The 22,059-nt window shown below is 36.5% G+C and overlaps 1 protein-coding gene across 1 annotated transcript; it reads right to left on the bottom strand.

Annotated features, from left to right (window-relative positions):
• Window positions 1-17,587: 17,587 nt before the first annotated feature.
• On the bottom strand, window positions 17,588-21,301 carry LOC111904745 (uncharacterized). Its single transcript, XM_023900474.3, has 5 exons — window positions 20,681-21,301; window positions 19,855-19,891; window positions 18,975-19,211; window positions 18,836-18,883; window positions 17,588-18,224 (listed from the first exon to the last, which is right to left on the bottom strand). Exons 1-5 carry the CDS (start codon window positions 20,980-20,982, stop codon window positions 17,736-17,738), a joined length of 1,113 nt encoding a protein of 370 aa, XP_023756242.1. The 5' UTR covers window positions 20,983-21,301; the 3' UTR covers window positions 17,588-17,735.
• Between the last annotated feature and the right edge of the window lie 758 nt (window positions 21,302-22,059).

Genomic DNA, 22,059 nt, shown 5'->3' with positions numbered 1-22,059 from the left:
CCTATTCACCTGAAAGGTCATAAGGTTGATCAAGTCAAGAGGTTTGACTCTACTTCGGGTAAAGTCCACTGTCTAACTCTATTAAGTTCCTATTTGGAGATTCTTATTACATAATGTGAATGGGTCACATGCTGATGTTTTAAGAATCAAAGAAAAGATAGGAAGCTTTAAATAAGTGTATGTTGATTCTGATTGTAAAGGTGGGTTTCGATCGCATGGTTCGGTAATCAGAATTTTGAGCTGTTGCTTAAGAGTTATAATATATTGTTTATGCATAGATAACAACAAGGTTTTCATGTGGATTGTAAGGATAAGTTTTTCCGCAAAGTTTTAAAATAAAAGAAAAAAAAGAGTTTTAATTTTATTTATTTTAAAAATATCCTTACAATGGCATCTGTGGAAAATTGTTGCTTATATGTTTCCAGTAATAGCAATATTGGAAAGTGGATTTGATTCTTTCATTTGTGGTAGTGTCTGAATTTACCAAATGAAGAAAGTTTTTCATCACCCAAGTTTCAATTGGACGGAAACTTGGAATCATACAAGTTGTATTGTATGATGAATGAGAATTTTCATCTTTGAAAATTAAGACTAATTCTTTGATCACATGTATATGTGAGTCAATTGAAGGACTAAGGAATTAGGTACACTGGGTGTGCGCTGGTCAAGGTCCACCACAAAGATTGATTTTTCATGATTTACTAAAGATTAGTAAATATGATTATACTTATGAGGTTAAGTATAATTCTGTAACATTGGAAAGGTTACAATGTATGACAAAACAAATGAGAAGAATCAAATTAGGCAGAAAGATAAAAGTTTCTCAAATCTGAAAGGATGGGAGAGTACTTTAGTATCGTATTTCATGATGATCTTAATGATTATGAAACCATATCACACATTCATACTCTAAGGACGTCTTAGTGCATTGTTATGGCTAAGAAGAGAGGTCATGAATTGTTGGATTGGTTAAAATCAAGAAGATGAGTCATACTTCGTTCCAAAACAATTCTTAGAGTCATACTCCAAGATTGTAACTTTGAGTGACATAAAGGAAGATTTATTAACACTAGTCAAATGTAAGAGTAAAATGTTTTCTACCCTTGTACATTTGAGATTGGTAAGTTGTGATGTCTTGGATGACACAAAGACCAACTAGGACCAATTGTGTGAAGTGTTAGTCTTGATAAGAATCCGCACTATCCCTTGAATATTCGTTTTGTCAAGGAATGGTTCTTAACTGGGGAAACTTATATGTCAAGGGGACAGTGGGAGCCTTAAAGATCCTGAAAGAGTTTCAAGATTTAATCAAGAGTAAAACCTGTAATTTATCACTAGCACACAACTTAAGGTTTGCAACCTATCGTGTTGACATAATTCTTGTTTCTGTACCTACTTCAAATAAGTTGAATTTGCATGTGAGTTATCAGAGTTCAACTTGGAAGCATTGGTGGGCCTTGTGCTACCAAGGTGACAAGAAACTAAGATTGAACAAGTTTAATCCATGTAAGGCTGAATTTGTCACTAATCTTATCTTGTGATTATGGTTTTGACAAATTCACATGGATAGGAACTCATACACTATAAAATCTAAGTGTCATAAGGTTTCTCTCCGATTCATGAAAATGATGGTGAGGAAACGCTTTCACTAAGTAGATTTTACATAGATATCAATAGTGTTATTTGCATTTTCAAAAGTCGTTAGTGGAGCGCTTGTGGTTAACTGGCACACTAACATGGACTTGTGAGAAATGGCAAATGCCTAAGCAATTGAGACTATGATTACGGCATCCCTTTTCATAGTTCTGAAAATTGTTTAGACACACATGTGAGCTATCTAAGAAAGGGTGTATGAATCTAAATTTCAGAAGTCCAGCAGATTTCTGGAAATATGTCAGAACTGGTAGGAGCATAAGTGTTATGCTGATAATCATCATGTTAGTGGGAGCATGATTATTACGTTTAGTGTTGCAAGTTAGCAATGTTAATTATAGGAAACAAAGTTTCAATTCGTGAAGTTGCAGGGGTTGAAAAGTTGTTTTGCTATAATTAAGGGAGAGGAAATTATACTTCATTTCAATTCTAGAAGCTTAGATTGAGATTTTAACCATCTTTAGTCAAGAATATATATATGAATTTTATGTTGGAATGGTTCAACTTGAAGAAATTCTATATATATTGCGTTCTCAAAATTCAATTATGATTACGGCATCCCTCTTCATAGTTAAATTTTGAAAACATGGCAAATAAAAAAATATATTGTAGCAAAAGACTGGTCTAGTATCATGTCTTTATGTCAAACATCATGAATCATGTCCCATATGCTTCGGATATAGGATCGATTGCATGTGCTATAATATTCATCTTTTCTAAATTTTCCAAATGCTTAAGGCATTGAGAAGGGAAAAGTCTAGAACTGGATATGACTAAAGTGATTAAGCAATTGTCGAGGACAAATCTGAGGTTCGCCAAAGATTGGTTGCTCAAGGAAATTTGGAAGTATGATGTAAGTTGTCGGAAAGGACCATATTGACATATTTTGAAAAGAAGTAACTCTTGTTCGGAAGTGATAGTCAAAATGGGACTATGGAAATGTCTCCATAGGTGGAAGTTATTCAATATATGTAAGATTAGAAAACCTTAATGCAAGAAGGATGTTCAAAGCAATGTACTTTGAATATGAGACTTCCGTTCCATTGAAATTGACCTTCTTTGGAATACTCTGTAATGACTGGTGACAAGGTTTTGGTGACTTTGCGCATAATCATTACAAGAGGAACATTGCATAAAAGTTTAAAATCTAACAGACTTTTTGGTAAATGATAGGAATCGGGGATTCTCACATTTACAATAAGGATTTGGGATTGTGAAATGAGTATCATTGGAATCATGTTCAATTGATCTACATCACAATGTAAGGATCATAGACAAACATAGTGTGCATACTTGGAGTATGGCATAACTATTGTTTAGAAAAACAAAGTGTACATGCTAGGAGCATGGGACGACTGTTGTTTTTATTCAAGTCTTAAGTTGATTGTTTGAAACATGATACAATGAATAATGTGTAATCAATATGGTGATAAGTAAAAGGTGGTTCTATTTATATTCAAAAGGGTTCTGAGACCATATTGGATTCGATTATTATTGTGTTTCACTTTGCATGTTTTGACTTCCAAAATAGCTAGGTTATTCTTTCCGAATGACTAAGTTATTTAAACACTCCACAGTCGTTCATATGTTGGAAGTAGGTATGAATCAAAACTGTCATGAATCGAGTTTGTAGATGGCTAAATGGGTTTAGTCATAGCAATGGTTTCTACAACATTCATGAGTGCTCATAAGTTATGAGTATTGGAATAAACCCACGCTCACTTGTATCACTTCATGGAATTTATCTCGAGTGATCGTGAGACGGTAATATCATATAAATCTTCAAACCTAGAGATATGAGTTGTTACCTATGAGTTGGTTGTGCATTGATTGCACGTAAACGCATCAGTAACTTGATGTTGTAAAACGTGCCTTTGTGTACAATTCAACAAGTAGTAGAACAAGCATATGAGTCGAAATTTATCTGTTCCTTCTAGAAATAGAAGCGATATCTGGGCCCCTCGATGATTTTGTTGTGACCTATGTACCGGCCGGTCAGAACTAAAATTGATGTGTTCGATTAAGTTCTTTGTCAAACAAATCGGAAATCGGGAAACTAACTGCTAGACAATAAGTATGACGTTGTTCCATGTATTTGTCCGGCTGATATCATGAGAACAGAGGATTATATGATCACTTATCTAAAATGGCGCTTCATAGTTCAACAGAGTTTTCTTCATAGTTCAATGGAGTTTTCGAGAGCTACGATTGCTGGTTGGTTCCTGAAGTTATATATAGGCAAATACGGTTATTAGACTTATCCAAGTGGGAGTCTGTTGGATAAGGTGTCTAAGTCCATAACTTATTTGGTATATACTTGACCCGACCGGCATGGTCCATTTGGGTTGCATCTCATCCAAACTATTTATGGATAATTTTATGAGAGTTATACACATATGTTTATTAATATATTATAAGTTATAATATATTAATATGAGGTTATGTTATTTAATTAGTCTTAGTCTTAAATTAATTATGAATTAATTTAGAGATTAAAAGAAAGACTAATTAGATTATAGGCTATTGGTATTATATAGTGTGGGCTAACACTCATTTGTTAATGGGCTAGGCTTATATGGAAGTCCATGGATGATCCATGGAGCTTTTAACCCATGGATCCTTGGAAAGGAAAAGACATGGGTTATTAGGGTTTCACCCTAACCATGCACACTATATAAGCATGCTTATGGAGCATGAAATGGCACCCTAAAGGGTAACTAGTGAACTAGTGTGTGTGTGCTTGTGTGTGGCCGAAAATACAAGTGTGTATACTCTCTCAAAGTTTTCCAAGAGTTTTTGGTGTTTTGTGATTCCATTTGAGGCATTCACACTATTGGTGCTTGGCCCTCAAACTCCTTAAGAACCAAACTCATCAAAAAGGTATGTAATCTCTTCTAACTCTTTTATGTTGAAATGTTCCCCATGCCATGTTAGATAGGTTATGAACCTTGGAAAATTATTGTTTTGCATGTATTTAGACAAACATAGATCCAAGGGTTATTAGGGTTGCATGCACACTTAGGAAGTGTTAGATTGCTCAAAACCCAACACATCATCTATTCCGGAATCAACTTGGACTACAGGTCAATTCTCTGGGCACAGTTCGAACAAATCACTCTCTCAACCACTCGACACAGTGAAATCTCTTGTGCTCGCTTCTGGTCCATTGTTGTTCAAAGGGCGATTAACAAGTTTAACACTCCTTATGTGGAAGGTTCCTCTTTGGCTGCGATCCCAACTTTTCACACAAAGAACATCATCCCCGCCGATAAATCCAAATTCAATTTTATCAGTTCTATTCCTGAAGCAATGCTTCGAGATGTTCGTGCTGCGAGCGAGGTACTACAAGACTATCACACTCAACCCCTATCAGGATTTCGCCCTATTTTTGTAGAATTTCAAAAGATACTTGACGAAGTACATCAACCCAAGAAAGGAGGAAAGCAAAAGGGTATGAAAGTTGGTACGTATGAAACTGTTCAGTCATCAAAGAAAGGTCGTAAACAAAAGTCTAATGAAGGAACCTACGAACCCCCTCAAGTTCCTAAGAAGATGAAGATCAAGAAAGCGGCTCGCAAACCAATAGGTCCAACACCGAGTGACCATGGAAATTAGGATTCACACACGATTTCAAACACTCGAATTCAGGAGGAGGTTCACAATGAAAACGAGGCAGACACTACATCTCAACCTATGGTTTCGCAAGATATCTCTATGAATCTAGAGGTAACATTTGAGATCCCAACTTCTGTTCCAATTACAAATGACTTCTTTGAAGATTTTTATGTCCTTTCTCCAACTACCACTATTTAAACTCCAATCACTATCATCCCTTGACCGCCAATATATGTGGGGGTTTCGCAAACCCAAACCCCAATTTTCATTGAATTCACCACCACCACTTCTACCTCCACTGTTAAAACCGTAGTAACTGTCAACACATCTAATGTGGGGGCAGGTGCTTCTAGATTCACAGTTGGTCATTCCACTCCGCCTGTCTCTCCTTTCTGCCTAGATGATCCAAACACATTCTATGGTGATGATGGTGACGAAGACTTCGCAGGATTCACTTACAGTCCATTAAACATTCGGACTACAAGTGATGACAAAGCTCCTATCACAAAAGGGCAACTAAAAGCGATAAATGAGAAACTGGACTCGTTGCTCCAAGCCTCTAAAGCATCATCCACTGATGATTATTCACAAGCATCGATTAGGTCCATTCTCTAGACCCTTACGAAGGAGCACTCTGCCAACCTTGAAAAGATGAACAAGGCGGTTGATGCTTCTGCTTTAGTGTGCAATGAAACGACCGAAAAAGTCGATAAACTAATTACAGATGCTCGCTTGTTCATGGAGAAATTTCAAAGTTCATCCGACTCTAAAACAACGAAGGCTAATGAAGTTATTTGTAGCCTTGGATCCTCTCTTCGCTCTGAAAGGACAAAGCTTGAAGTCGTTCGCACTAGCATCCAATCTGATCAATCGAAGTTCAAAACGACCATTTCTTCTAAACTTCAAAAGCTTCAAAATGACTTGGCATCTGACAACAATCTTAAGGATCAGCTCGCTGAGAAAACAACAAATGAGAAAGTTCTCTCTATCAAGCTCGAGCAAGCTGAAAAACAAATCACTGAGCTTCTGTCAGAAAGGGTTGTTATCAAGAGCTGTGTTGCGGATGTGAATGGTCTGCTATCCGACATCACTGAGACTTGTGACTTAATGATCACGATCTCTATCAGGAAGCATTTATCCGAAAAATTTAGTCCGGTGTTTGCAATGTTGAACCAAATTCAGGGTGTTTCAGAGTCGGGCTCTATTCTGAAACAAGGGGGAGAAAATGTGAAGTTAACTCAGAAGGAAAACCCCAAGCACAAATCTGAAAAAGAACTGAAGGGTAATGTAGCTTCAGATTCTAAAGGCAAACAGAATTTGTTTAATGAAGAGCCAATTTTTTACAACAGTGAAGATGAAGAGCTTGATGAACATGAAATGAAAAGAAGAAATGAACGTGAAGCTCAACTGAATGAGCATCAAAGGATCATTTGTGAGGCTGAAGATAAGGAAAAAGTTGAACGAGAAGCTCAGGTCACGGTGGAGATCCGAAAGCTCTTATTTCCAGTGTGGAATCTAAAGCGTATTCAAAGTGAAGTTGTGGATATGTCGAGTGACTATTGGCTAGAACCAGTTGTGCCATTCGATCTTCAGAACACGTAAGATTCGCAGATGGACCTTCTGATCACTCCAAAAACTTTCCGGTTTCGTAGCTTTATGAAAGTATCCAATGCTCCAACAACAAATAGCGGTGCAGACCACTTATTGTTCTCGTTAAATCTCAAGCATATGAAGCCACAATACAATACGTGGGGTGCGAACAAGATTACTGTTGAGAAGGTCACTGATCAACTTGAAACCGATAACTTCCCAAATGCGAACTTTAAGGTTGCGAGAGGTTCATCCAGTTAGGTCTTCGAGTTTACCCTCGCTGATCTGCCATGCCTTAATCCTTATAACTGGATCGTGCTTTACAACTTCTTGTTGAGAGATGGACAGAAATATGTGCCTGTTTTTGCTCGCCTCAAGCAAATGATTATTTCATACATTCATGAGGTTGGGCATATGGATGTTGAGGTTGCTACTGTATTGCGAAGGAAACCAAGTGTACTCCCCAAGGAAGTCCCTAAAGGTTTTGACAAAATAAAATTGGGTAGATTCAAAAGGAAGGATGGTGCGTCACATCCAGTTGAAGGAACGAACATATGCAAACTTTCACAAGGTGTGCTTCTTTCTCTGTGATAAGCATTTGTTCACCACTGTCTGCCTAGAGTATGTCCTGGACTTCGTTAATAAGCACAAAGTGAACAACAAAGGTGACAGGAAATGCTTCTCGAATATGATTTTATGGTATATCCAAGTTCGCAAGGTTTTGCTGGGCGTAATTCCAAAAGTTTTTGAAGTGCAGAAACGAACTCAGCCTTGAAGAACTCTTGTCTCAATCGACACAAAGGGGGAGATTGTTGACTATATTAGTGTTGCGTCTTTTGGGCCTTTATTTAGTCTTTTGTGTATCCGGGATGGGTCTGTCCACCTGTGTTTATTAATTGACAAAACTGCACATATAGTCCATGTGGTTTGTCAAAAATTGCCACTTTGGTCCAAAAATCTTTGGACTAACACCATAGGTCCAACTTTTTCATTTTTTTTGCGAGTTTGGTCCAATTTACTATTAACTTTTTCATAATGATGATTTTTCCCTTACTTTTTTCTTTTCCATTTTTTTAATATTTAAAGATTTTTCAAATTAAAAGAAAAAAGAAAAAAAGAAAATTTTCCTTTTCTATTTAATTTATATAAATTTTATAACAAAAAAATAGAAAATAAAAAAGAAAATCTCTCTCTCTCTCTCTCTAAATTCCATTGATATCCTCGCCAAAGCTCAATCTACATCTCAATTTTTGCTCTCGTCATCTTCCTCACTCTGCTCCTGTTCACCCTCTTCACTTTTGAACCCAATAACAACTTCATTAGATCCTTTCATGATCATCATTATCGTCGGCACCTCTCACAGGTCTAGTTTGCACATGAAATTAAACCTTCTCTTCATCTTCTCCTGTCAATGATGGAAACAAATCTCACCTCCATCAGTAGATATCCAATGTTAAAATTAGCATTAGAATGTATTTAAGAAGATATTGATCACATTCTTTACATCCCCTTCTCTTTGAATCGCATGAAATCGTTCACCCAGAAGGCCAAGTCTGATCTTGAAATCTGATTCACAACATGTGTGGTGAAGGTTGTTGTTAGTGTCTGCCTAGAAACGAAATTGAAATTGTGTGTGCCCAGAAATGAAATCGAAAATAATTACCCTAAAACCAGTCCTGAAACTCGATAAGTTTGTGGAAAAGAAAACCCTGAAGCACGAAGTCATTGTGTGTTTACATATGTGCGTCAAGAACCTTCAAAGTTGATGGGTTCGTTCATGTGCGCCTATAGAAAAAAAAATCAACATGAATTCTCAATATTTGGCTTTATTGCATCTGAAAGAGATCGATATTTGAACTTTGACATTCGATCGCAAGGGAGATGGATGATTTAAGCGATTCGACGCCCGAAAGAAAAGAACAGAGGTCATCGACAGCCATTTATGAAGTCTTGATAATGAACCTTCCAGACTTCTTCGATCTCAACCTTTTGGATCTGCAGAAATGACGAAGGTGGTGGAGTAGCGTTTCGGGCTTACCCGAGGAGATGGTTTTGTGGATGAAAGGGTATAAGTCTTCTTCGTTTGATATGGCGGAGGATAGGAGGACTTTTGATTTTGTTGTGTGTTATTTTGGTAGCCTTGGTAGGAAATGTGTAGCCTTGGTAAGAGGTTGAAAAAAAACCCAAGCAGATGTGAGAGAGAGAGAGAGAGAGAGATTGCATTTTTATTTTCTACTTTTTCTGTTATAAAAATTATATAAATTAAATACAAAAGGAAAATTTTCTTTTTTTCTTTTTTCTTTTAATCTGAAAAAATCTTTAAATAAAAAAATGAAAAAGAAAAAATAAGGGCAAAATCGTCATTATGAAAAATTTAATAGTAAATTGGACCAAACTCGCAAAAAAAAAGAAAATTTTGGACCTCTGGTGCTACTCCAAACCTTTTTGGACCAAAGTGGAAAATTTTGACAAACCAAAGGGACCATTTGTGTAGTTTTTTCTTATTAATTAGGGTTTTACTATTTAAGGTGCATGCATGCATCATGTATTTGCTAATCGTGTCATTGTAAACCCTACATAGCCTCTACAGTAGCAGTTCTTCATCGAGCTCTTCTGAGACTGTGACTTTTAATCATTCAACATATTGTTGATTCATATTCAGTTCTTTATTGTTTTACTTGTTTGAATCTAATCAATCTTAAGAGTTTTTAACTCATCACATCCAAAATCAGACATTGGGCCATCTTATGGGCCCTCTGATTGCGATGAAAGCAAATCAGATCAGATCCTAAGGTAGTGGTTCGAATCACTAACTTTCCCTGAACCACTAACTCTCCCCCACTTGGGGTTTGAATCCTAACTAACTACTGCTCAAAGTCAAAATCGATCACTGCCCCTTTAGGTCTCAACCAATCCATTCCCACGATAACCTTTTTCCGACGCAAAGGAATGAGAACCAAATTGACCAGATATTGCTCGTTGAACAACTGTAAAATACAACCCCGATGGACCCTTGTTACCCGGACAGATCGATCATTTGCAATCTCGACATCCAAAGGACAATCCAGCTCCCCTGGAGCTCCGACAAACCTCTTTCTAAGCCTAAGCGACACAAAGGATCGAGTAGCCCCCGAATCAAACAAGACCAATGCAGAATTACCATTCATAAGGAATGATCCTAAAATAGAACACATAAATATAAGCAGGCAATTCAATATAAATAAAGAGATAAGGAGAAGATACATACCTGTCATCACATAAGGAGTTGAACGAGCCTCCTCAGCTGTTAGTTGAAAAACCATGCTCTTTTCCACAGGTGCATCCGCCTTGCTCAGGCAGCCGTCAGTAATCCGTAGAGTTGTAGGAGCAGGCGCTGACACCGATCCTGTTGCATCCAAACTCAGACATTGGGCCATCTTATGGCCCCTCTGATTGCGATGAAAGCAAATCAGATCATCCTAAGGTGGTGGTGGTAGCAGTACAATCCTTGCTATAATGACCTGTCCGACCGCACTTGAAGCAACCGAACCCCCCACCCTGCATGGTCCCTCGTCCGTCCTGCCGCACTTCCCACAGCGGCTCCGGCCCTGCTGGCCCCTCGATCTCGAATCCTGAACCTTGGGCCTCTTGCCCACTCCCCCTGAAACCTGATCCTGATCCGAATTCCTCTTCCTCTCCATATCGATATCAATCTCCCTCTTTTGGGCTCTTGCTATCATATCCTCCAGTGTCTTGCAACTGGATTGGATCACAAACTGCCAAATATCGCTCCTTAACGTCTCATGATACCTCGCCTTCTTCATCTCCTCATCTGCTACAAACTGTAGAACCAAAATGTCCTCTCTCAAAACATCATGGTGATCTCATCCAACGTCTTAGTAGTCTGGCGAATATCCTGAAACTCTCGCGCCAATTGTTGTACCTCAATCACCGGTGCAAACTCAGCCCTGAATCTTGTTGTAAAATCATCCCATGACATCGAATCAACAGCCACATGACCAACGGAGTGCCCAACCTCCTCCCACCAGTCTCGTGCCCTATCCTTCAGAAGAGAGGAAGCAAGTTTGACCTTTGCCTCCTCAGGACAACTGCTGGTGTAGAAAGCATTAGAAACATATGCTAACCATCGCCTAATCTCTATGGTCCTTCTCCCCATAGTAGTCCAAAGCCACACATGCCCGGAAATCCCTGAAGGTCAAAGAACACGCTCCTACCAAGGCCACTATCTCAGAACCAAAGGAGCTCAAACGCTCATCCAAAATCTCCAGAATGCCCTTCTTGACCGTACCAAAGATCACAAGAGCCACACATGCCCGTCTTTAGAAACTAAGCACGAGCCCTCCTCAACGCCAGTACTACCAACCCTTCTGCTTCGCAGAGTCACCATATTGAAACTAAACCATATAAACCATCAAAATATGGATCAAAATATATATCTAGGGATCACAAACTCTACAAGCTTCCTGGTTTCATCGCAACTCTCATTGACTCGAGTACGGATCCTCTACTTCCAGTAGTACGTGCCCATACTACCTTCCACGTCTATTCGTACTTTCCTCAAGTAATTCCTTGAATCCGCTAAGTCACTTTATATCCATACAATTAACCCTCAACAAGATAAGGCTCCCAGTACCACATCTTCTCCTAGGTTTTCCTAGGGCAAACACCACACCACTCTTTGCCATCAGCTGCAGATGGAACCCCCTCTAACTTCCTCTAACTAGCTCATGAATACAATTACATATCACCAAAACCAGATAATTCTTTAAATGATATGTCTCACACTACAACGGTTGGACTCAAACAAGAGCTACGCAATAGAGTCAAAACCTAACCTTCTAAAATTATCTAGTCTCAGTAATATGTAACCCAACATATTCGCTTACTAGTTAGCTGAAACTAGTGAGAACTCCTTAAAAGCACAAAGCAATCATCGAGTAATCAGAACCAAGCATAACCTAATCAGGCCATCCTATCAGTGACTGATCAGTACTAGCATACAAGTCTAAAAGCTCATACAATAGGCATACAAATTCATCTCTCCTAGCATTCTATCATGCAAATACAGAGCTTATCCTTAGCCCTAACTAGCATGTGATTCACAGATTCATAATTCATATCATATAAGATAACATGTATGGGTATTTTGGGAAAACTTACTTGAGCTCAATCAATTGCATTCACCACACCCATTTCTTGTATTAGAAAACCCTTTTCTTTTTAAACATTTCTTTTTGAAAAAATTCTTTACCAAATCCTTAGTTTGAGTTCATAAACACCCGAGAGTATGTCCGAATCCCTCAAACTAAGGCTCTGATACCAACTTGTAACGTCCCAAAACTAAGACCAAAATATTTCATTTTTCAATTTAATAAAACATTATCCCAAAAAATCATCATAAATCTCAAAAGGATCAAATGTATCAAAGCATCACAAATTATCAGAGTTATCATGAAAATGCGGAACTAAATCATGTGTGCACTGTAATCACCCCGAGCTCTTCCCTTTTGCACGAGAAGTACCTGAAACATAAATTGAAAATAATAAGCACGAAGCATAATGAGTTCCCAAAAATACTACATACCATACATAATAAACACATAATGGTGCCCCCGCCCTACATCGGGCCACGCCCGACATCGAGTTCCATTCGGCCTCAGGCCCCACCCGACATCGAGCCCCACTCGAGTTACAGATATGTCGTTCTTTAGGCCCTGCCTGACATCGGGTCCTGCCCGGTACACATATAAACATATAATCATGCAAACACATACGATAATCACAAATTCAATGACATACAATATAGTCATTGGGCATCGCTCGGTATACATACCAATACATACACATGTAAGATTCACACGGACATCTAGCATCCTATCATAATAAACAATGGGTTGGAATTGGTTCCTTTGACCCCCTAAACACAATGAGGAAACTCACCTCGGACTACTGAATCTCACGGATAAATCTCTAGCTGTAGGCCCGCTAAAATTCCTACGCTATCAACCATAAAATAACATCCCATTAATAATTAGATTCCAATCCATAACCACCAGTCTAAATTAAGGGAAAAAGACCATTTTACCTTTTTACCTAGCTTGGTCCAAGACCAAGGCCCAAACCTACTACACTAAAAGTCCCAATTCCAAAATGGTCACCCAAAGCCCAATTATGGCCCAATTTTCCAAATTAGGCCCGAGTCCCTTCATGGGCCTTCATCCAAGTTAACCCAAAATAAAATCATCAACCCAAAATAAACCTGATGGCCCAACAAGTCCCTATTCACCTAAAGTCCAAACATGGCCCAAAGCTGAGAAGCTCAAACTTCTGAAGCCCATCTGCTGAGTACGTTGGGCGTACGCAGCTTTTACGCTTAGCATACACACTCTGGGCTGGTACGCGAGCTTGTACGCCCAGCATACTCCCCAATTGGCCAACCCACATCAAAAATCTCTAAATCCATTCAGACTCTACTTCATACTCTCAGATCTTGACCCAAAAGATGACTTATCATGTAAAGTTGGCAACTTTACGTGATGCATGGCTTAGTGGGGCTCTAAAGCTCAAAAGAGCATAACAAATGACTTAACACATGCATGAGTCCATAAACACCATATAGTTTGCATCTTTATGCTTAAGGAACCCTTAATATGTACAATTCTAAACGTTAGACTCTAGAAACAGCCTTATCTCACAAGGACTAACCAAAAGGGACTAAAATGACCATAAACAAAAAGATCTATGAAATGAGTTGACAAGTTATGGACTTTATACCTCAAAATCCATGAAATGGAGATGCTAAAGCTGGATCTCTAAGCTCTTCTCTAAATGATGAGTCTTCAATCTACCCCCTCCTCTTCAAGACGCATAAAACACACCCAAAAAATGATTCACAATAGCTCAAAAGCACCACACAAAGGGTAAGGGACGAAATTCGAGTTTGAGGATGTGAAGACTGGTCTAGAATGTCCAAGAGCTGGGTTAATGTTGCTTAAATAGGGCACAAACCCTAAAAATTAGGGGTTGCCCCTAGCTAGCGTAACCCACGTATGTCCAGCGTACGTGGTCGATGTCCATGATCAAACTTCAGCTAGTATGCCAAGCTTACTCATAGAGTACGCCCCGCATACTAGCCAAAAGGACCAAATCGCAAACTTTTTAAAATAAAGATTAAATGTGACACTTACCAACTTCAAGTGTTACAACTAGCTTAGTTAGTTGCCTATCTAGTTGAACTGATTGTCTGTTAGATGAGTATATATATATATATATATATATATATATATATATATATATATATATATATATATATTGGAGCTGAGGACGGACCAGATTTATGTTGAAGGGTAATATACTCGGGTAAACTAGCGTTATGTTGAAGGCTAATGTGTGGACCAGTTTTATGCTGAAGTCAAAAAGGGATGGACCAACTTTATGTTGAATGTCATTATATGTATGCATTGTATATATACTGTTGCATATGGTATCTTGGCGGAATTCACTAAGCCTCGACACACAGTTGTTGATTAACTACTTTTCATGTTGTTCTTCTAACTGAGGAAAGGCTCACACATGACTACCTGCATTGAAGGCATTAATATAATATATTTAATACTTCCGCCAAAACTCTATTTTATAATTAATATGTAATATAAATTATGTTTTGAATAAATATAAATGAAAATTTTTCCTTGAAATTCGGGACATTGCAGTATGTATACTACTATGCTAATCCTATTGCTATTTTTTGTGTTTAGTTTAGCCATGAAAGGGAAACTTGTGCAAGGAGTGTGTATTGAACGAATGCTAATGAGAAGGTATTTCAAACTTTATCTTTATATTGTATGTATTAGAGGATGAATATTAGTATGAGAATTTTGTGTGATTTGTATCTTGTTTTAAGTTGGTTAGTAAAAAGGATGTCACATGGTGTTTTGATGTGGTTTTTCAAGAGGTTTATAACTTTCTAGTACAGGATTTTATAAACTCTATTGCATTTGAATTGTTAAGAAGTTGTGAACTTTATTTTCATTTCATAGGTTTACACCATGAAGTTACTTCGAGTGATTATCATAATCGCTATAAAGCAACTTCAAGGGGTAAACTTATGAAATGCAAATTAAGTTATAATTGCAATGCATCTGAGTTTTCAAAATCTTGTACTAAAAAATTATGGACCTCTAAAACACATATCAAAAAACCATGTGACATCGTCTTCCCAAACATGCTTAAAACAAGATAAAGATCACACACAACTATCATACTAATATTCACCATCTAATACATACAATATGAAGACAACATTTCAACTAACTTCTCATTGATGGCCGAACTAAAGACAAACAATAGTAATGGTTTAGCAAAACAATATACATACATTATTATTATAACGAGTTGTGAATCACACTAAGCAACTTATGCATCCATTTATACCTTTAGCATCACATTTTTTGATGCATACATTTATCTGCTCTATCTTTTTTTAGAAAACAATACTAATAGTATAAAAGTTGAATTATCAATACGTATTCCTTTCACTGTCATCTCCTCCATGACCAATTTAGAAGTTCATATTGTCGGTACTTAAGGTTAGCATTACCAATTTAGAAGTTCATATTGTCGGTACTTAATAATGCTGATAGCTTTTATAGTGGAATAGTACAAATTATTCCAGATTAGCATTACCTATGTGAGATGGATGTGAGATCGTATCTTTGGGAGCTGATATGACTAAGCTCTCTAAAAGTCTCATGAAGAAAGGATTGTTCACGACCGAAATGAACACAACAATAAGAAATGATCTATGCTTAGATATGATATGTGTGATACTTCTTATTTTTTATTCTACTATAAAAAGTGGTTAGTTTAAGACTCTATTTCACTATCCACCAAGTAGATCCAAACAGTACTCACTATGAAAGGTTCAAATTTTATAACACCTATTTAGATGCATGTCATATCTTACTTCCCTGATTTGAATATCAAAGTTCACTTATTTTCTATTAAAATGTGGGGTATTCTTGGAGTTTGAATAAAAATGTGGGGTATTGTTGGAACTTTGTTAAATGAAAACTTTCTCTACGGGACTTGTCCCACATTCGAAGAAAAAGGAAACTTATACCCCCTTAAAAAGCCTCCTCCTAGTTGTTTACCAATTAGATCAAAGGCTTGGACTAAAGGGATTGGGTTGGATTTGGTGATTGGGCTAGTCAAATTGGTCTTGAAAGACTTAGATTAATATTTATATATATATATATATATATATATATATATATATATATATATATATATATATATATATATTTAATGGTCAAAAGATTGGTCTTGGGCCTTGGGGCTCTTAGGGTCTCATTGACTAGTTACATTTATATATATATATATATATATATATATATATATATATATATATATATATATATATATATATATATTGACTTTTATTTTTATATTAAACAAATCTGTTAAATTCGTTTTAACTGTGTTGACAGTTATTTTCGGTTGACAGTTTTAGAGGGAAAAACAATCAATGTATATCTATAAATATATCACCAAAGACCAGATTTCAGGTTCAGAAAAAACGACACACGTATTCCTCATATAATTTCGTATTCCACAAACAATGAAGGGAACATAGTTAATTTCGTCAGAATCAAGAGAAGATCTTGGTTGATTGTTGTATCCTCTTGACAGATCCCTACCAGGGAAATTTTTGTCTTAGGACACTGCAAAACAGACCTCAATATGTACAATTTCGTGATTATATTTTCTGTGTAGTCAGCATACAAGTATGTTTTCTGTAAACTGATTCTTGTATATTACATATATTTGAATTTCGTTTGTTATATTTCTATTGGTTTTGTTGATTGTATACTTCTGTCGTAACAATATTTTGGCTATAGTAAAATAGTGAAACCTAATAGTATGTTTGTTTGGATATACTAAAATAGTGGAACTATAGTATGTTCATATGCTTTCTATGCAAAGAATGTATTTTCTTTTGTCGGCACTAAGAAAATTTACTTTAAATTTTCATGATGACTTTTGAGTGTGACCAATAGAATTCAAGCACAAGCTTTTTACATATCACCTATTTCTTTTTGCTAATGGTAGATTTCTCCATTAGTCTAACTATAACTGTTTATCTAGACGGGTACATTGAATTTTAAGTTATCAATCAATAAGAAATATTTTGTTTTACCATGGTAGAGCACAAAATTATGTATTAACCCTAAAAAATAAATCATTCTCCATTTAACTAGGGTAGTGGCCGTAAAAGTGGAGTTTATGCCATCAATGGTGGTTTGAAATGGTTGAGGGTGTGTTTTTGAACTAATATATCAAGTTTGTTCAATTTTACATATCCAACCAACATGACACTTTTTGCACAAAATTAGTAATAACTTATCTTATCACTAACTATTTTTCATCATGAGTGTTTTTTTAACACTTTAAATAATTCGTTACTCAATTCTAGCTTTGGATAGAAACTTGATTGACATTGTAATGAATATTAAATAGATAAAACTAATTCAACATTGTTCAATTGGATCATAAATGTATCAAAAAACATTGAATTGAAAAGATAATACCTCATAAGTCCTTTTTGATCATTTTATTTCATCAAACCAAACTTTCCCATAGTGTTACTCATTTTGGCATGAATTTATTGCATAATACAAATGTATACCACCACAACCTTTCTCATTTCAAGTAATAGTGAAACTAGTAGTTTAAAAAGAGAAAAAAAAATGATATGAAATAGATACAACCAACAACATATGATGCCAAACAACATCAATCAAACCATGCTTAAATTTTACATTTTTTTTTAGTTTAAATAAACACCAAATCAAATCACAACACCTTCTATGAATATTCTATCCACTTCGTATTCTATCCATCCGATCAACACTCTTTCTCCCTCTCTCCAGCTGTTGAACATCCACACTCTTTCTCGTCTTCTCAATCACATTCACATCAACACTTCTTCTCGATCTCTCCATCTGATCAAACGACATCCTCATCTTCTCAAGCTTCTCCACATTAATCGATTGCGCTTTCAGTTTTTCGGTGCTTTTCCTCGGTTTCTCTCGTCGATCTGTGCTTTTTCTCGATGCCTCGAACACGTCGGTGCTCCGCCTTGGTGGTTCGAAGTGATGATCGGTGCTCCGCCGTGAACTGCTGTGTCTGTGCGTCGGCGATTTCTCGATCGTTGAGATGAATTTCTTCAGATGGCGGATGTAATCGGGATAAAGCTCGAGATCGCAGTGGTTTCCTCCTTCGATCCAAAGCGGTTCGTATTTCTCTTTGCAAAGATCCCAAAGTTGCTTCCCGTGACACACATCAACCACTTCATCCGCTGTGCCCTAGAATTTTTATTAAATAAATTATTTATTTTAATAGTGAAAATGCAAATAAATATCTACAATTTACTTTTAACTTATTGATCTGTGAAACAAAAGAGAGTTGACAAATTAACCATGATTTAATTTTGACCTAAAAAATTACACATAATACTTTACCCAATTTATCAAAATTCCAACAATGCCCTTTTGCCACATATAGCAAGCAAACATCATTTAAGTCTCTTTTAAGAATTTTTTTAACATTTAATCATTAAAAAGGGTAGCTAGCAATCATTTAGACATTAGTTGAGACATTGAATCAAGGGCATAACATGATAAGCAGAGCATGGTGGGTGGGGGTGGGGTAGGGTGGGGTAAGGGTAGGGGGTAGGGGACATGAACTAGAAAACTCCAAAGACCAAATAATGGAAGTCAGATGTTGCTAATAATATAATATAAAGAAGAAAAAAGAAATCATATAATTCCAAAGTAGATGAGGACTAGACAAAGGTCCATTTAGATTAAAATACAATATTTGTTTTCAACATATTAATAAAACTATAAAGATTATATTATAAATATAACAAAATACAGAAAAACACAACCTATTTTTTCGGGATTTACAAACTTACATGAATGATGAGAACGGGGCAATCGACGATAGGGATTTTGTCGATGTTCTGAAAAAATGGAAGAAAAGTGATTTAAATGTGATTATTTTTATTATTTAAAAAGAATAAAATGGAATTTTAGAAAAAAAATGTAATCAACCTTATAAATGTCGAACCAATATGTTCGTTTAACGGGGTACATGACTCGTAATCCTGAGAGTATCGGACTATGAAGTATGACTGCTCTTAATCGAGGAAGACGAACTGCTAAATCTAATGTGGGCCCACTTCCAACGGATTGGCCATAAAGGACGATATCGTCTTGTTTTGTTCCATAGCTCTCTTCGAGACACTTATAAACTGCTTCGATATCCGCATATGTGTTATTCTCACTTGGCTGCACCACACAAAAGATACTGCCTTATAAACAACACAGGACAAAACAAAACAGAATAACACATGATTTAACCGAACATGACAAGACAAAACAGAACGGAACATGATTTTGCTAGACAGGAAAAGACAAGACAAGACAGAACATGACTAGACGAACAAGCTTTCTAGCGTTCTTTTTGATGTTGTTGATAAGAATGGTATTTACGTCTTTTGCACATATGTGATCAATAGCAAGTCTCTGTCGCACCTTGTTTTATATTTGTGGGTGGGACAAAAGATTGCAATTTTTTGTCTCTTTGCTTTAATCCAAATACAGTACAAGGTTGTCTGTCATATCATGTCATGTCCTAGATAACAAACAAGCCTAAAGGGTGTTTGGATATATGTTTTGAAAATTATTATTGCAATTTGAATAATCAGAATTATATGATTACTCGATTTAAAGCTAAGAATAGGTAAATAATTTTACATTTATCTTTGATAAACAATTTTCTCAAATCAACTTCTTTTGGTTGTTTTAACTATAATATTTTTATCCAAACACTCAAAATTGATTATTGCAACATTAGATTAAACACGCATCCAAACACCTCCTAATTTTTTTTTTAAAACATTTTGGCTATGAATTTTCCAAATTTACTCACCTTCCCCGAAGATTGTCCGTATCCTGAGTAATCATACCTGCAAAAATTACATTCTTTTAATGTATCTCCATGTTGATCACCTAGTAAATGCTTCAATCAAAACTAGAAATTTTAGGAAAGATGTAGAAAATGAGATAAATATCACACAAATGTTTTTTGGTGAATATTTCCATTGTATTTTGACTATTTTCAATATCATGAATCATAAATCATAAGTGAGTTTTAGTAACCGATTTTTAATGATGTCATTTACTCCTGATCAAGTGATTAAGATTGTGAACAAGATAATGTTGAAGGATGATTCTAGCGTGCAGTTTATGATTAACAACAAAGTAGAATAAAATGGAATTGCAAAAAAGTATGTTTTTGCAAGAAGGATTTAGAAAAAAGTAACTTGATAACAACTTAAATCAAATGAAAAGTATAATCTACAGTAGAAATGCACTGAATATAACTCAAGATTTAATGGAAAGGTAGAAATTGGATTAGTACTTTACATTTTTTTAATGATTTGATCTCAAATTGAAAGAACCCTAGAAGACACAAACAATAATCCGATCAAAAATCGAAAGAATACTAGAGGAGACAATCATCAAAACAGATATCTTTGACATAAACAGAACACAAGAAGCAAATCACCATGAGATCTAGGAATGCAAATAACTTCTTAATCACTAAATTGAATGTGTAATTCGAAGTGATTAGGGTTTAGTAATGAATAAAACAGTGCTTGACAGCGACGAATGTGTATCCAAATCTGGAAATTGAGAAATGGAGAAAACGTAGAGAGAGTAAAATTAAGGGGTTTTGAGATAGAAAAGCGTACCCCATGAGATTTACTCTTAACCGAATACTGAGTTCGATGAAGAGCTCATACATCTGACCTAGATCGGCGGCGTTACCATGAGAATACAGAACAGTTGAAGTAGCCATAGGGTGTCTCACGTACACAGCAGCGATCTCCGATCCTCGACGAGTGGTTAGTTTAAGAACTTCGACGTTTTCCCGGTGAGGAAAAGGACTGAGAAGGAGTAAACCAGTGAGGTCGTCTTTAACTAGCTTATACGAAGGTGGATTGGGCGGGAAAAATGCGAATTTCGCCGCCATGGATGAGGTCATCCCGCCCATATTGATCTATCTCTTTCCGTTACACAAGTGTTTGTGTGGTGTAAGAAGTTAGTTGTTGATCGATGAAGAAGATGAAGTGATGAGATTGAATAATGGTGGTGGCAGACTGTAATGTTCCCCGGAAATCATCGGAGAAAAGGGGAAAACTGCGATTATTTTATTGAATTGCGGTGAGGAAGAGAATGATATTTGAGGGAGCTTTTGAGGTGGACGGCTGTTGGGATGGGAGCCGAGGCCATGAAAGGGGGTGGGAGTGGGGCACCCTTTGCTCTCTGCGCATGGATGCTATCACCTTCTTTTTCCATATTTAAATAAAATTCAATTTTTCTCTTATTAAATTTGAATCCAATCTCCCTCACTTTTTACTCTATCCGTTTTTATTCAAATTATATAAAAGAATCAAAGCACTTTATCATTATTTATAGCATCCACAATTATTCATCTTTTCCGTTAAGTTTTTTTTGTGAGACTTAAATGTCAACTTAATAATTCATAAAATTTTAATATATAATATCATTATAGTATAGCCTTGTAAAGTTTTCATTTTTGTTTTCAAATTTCCATAGTGTTTTTCTTTTAAGATATGAAGTCCTCTTTACTTGTTAAATAGGGAAATCACCAAACTATTAACCGGTTTTTATGTGCTTAAACATATTTGGCATAGCTTACGTGGAGCCACAAGGTCCATGTCACTTCCGCCTTCTTACTAGGGGTGTTCGTTTGGATAGATCGGTTTCATCCGATCCAATCAAGTGAATTGTAACAGCCCGGAATCTCAGGTATTGTTAAATTATGTTTTTGGGGTAAGTTAAGAGGGGACTCGGCGAGTTGGAGCCAAGACTAGCCGAGTAGGTTCGCAGATTTGGTCGCGGGTTCGCGACTGGACTCGACGAGTCCGATATGGACTCGACGAGTCTACGCGGTTTAGCGAAAACCCTAACCGTTCAGGTTTGGGTCGTATATAATGCACTTATAGGCCGTCATTTTCCGTCTTTAGTCGACTGAGAAGAACCCTAAACGGCTGTGGGCATCTAGAGCAAGACTGAAGGATATTAGGGCTTTGAAGAAATTGTTGTG

The sequence above is a fragment of the Lactuca sativa genome, chromosome 3 (assembly GCF_002870075.4).
Source record: "Lactuca sativa cultivar Salinas chromosome 3, Lsat_Salinas_v11, whole genome shotgun sequence".
Lineage (NCBI taxonomy): Eukaryota > Viridiplantae > Streptophyta > Magnoliopsida > Asterales > Asteraceae > Lactuca > Lactuca sativa.
Note: the sequence above shows the minus strand (reverse complement) of the source record. Positions and strands in the feature narration are given on the sequence as shown.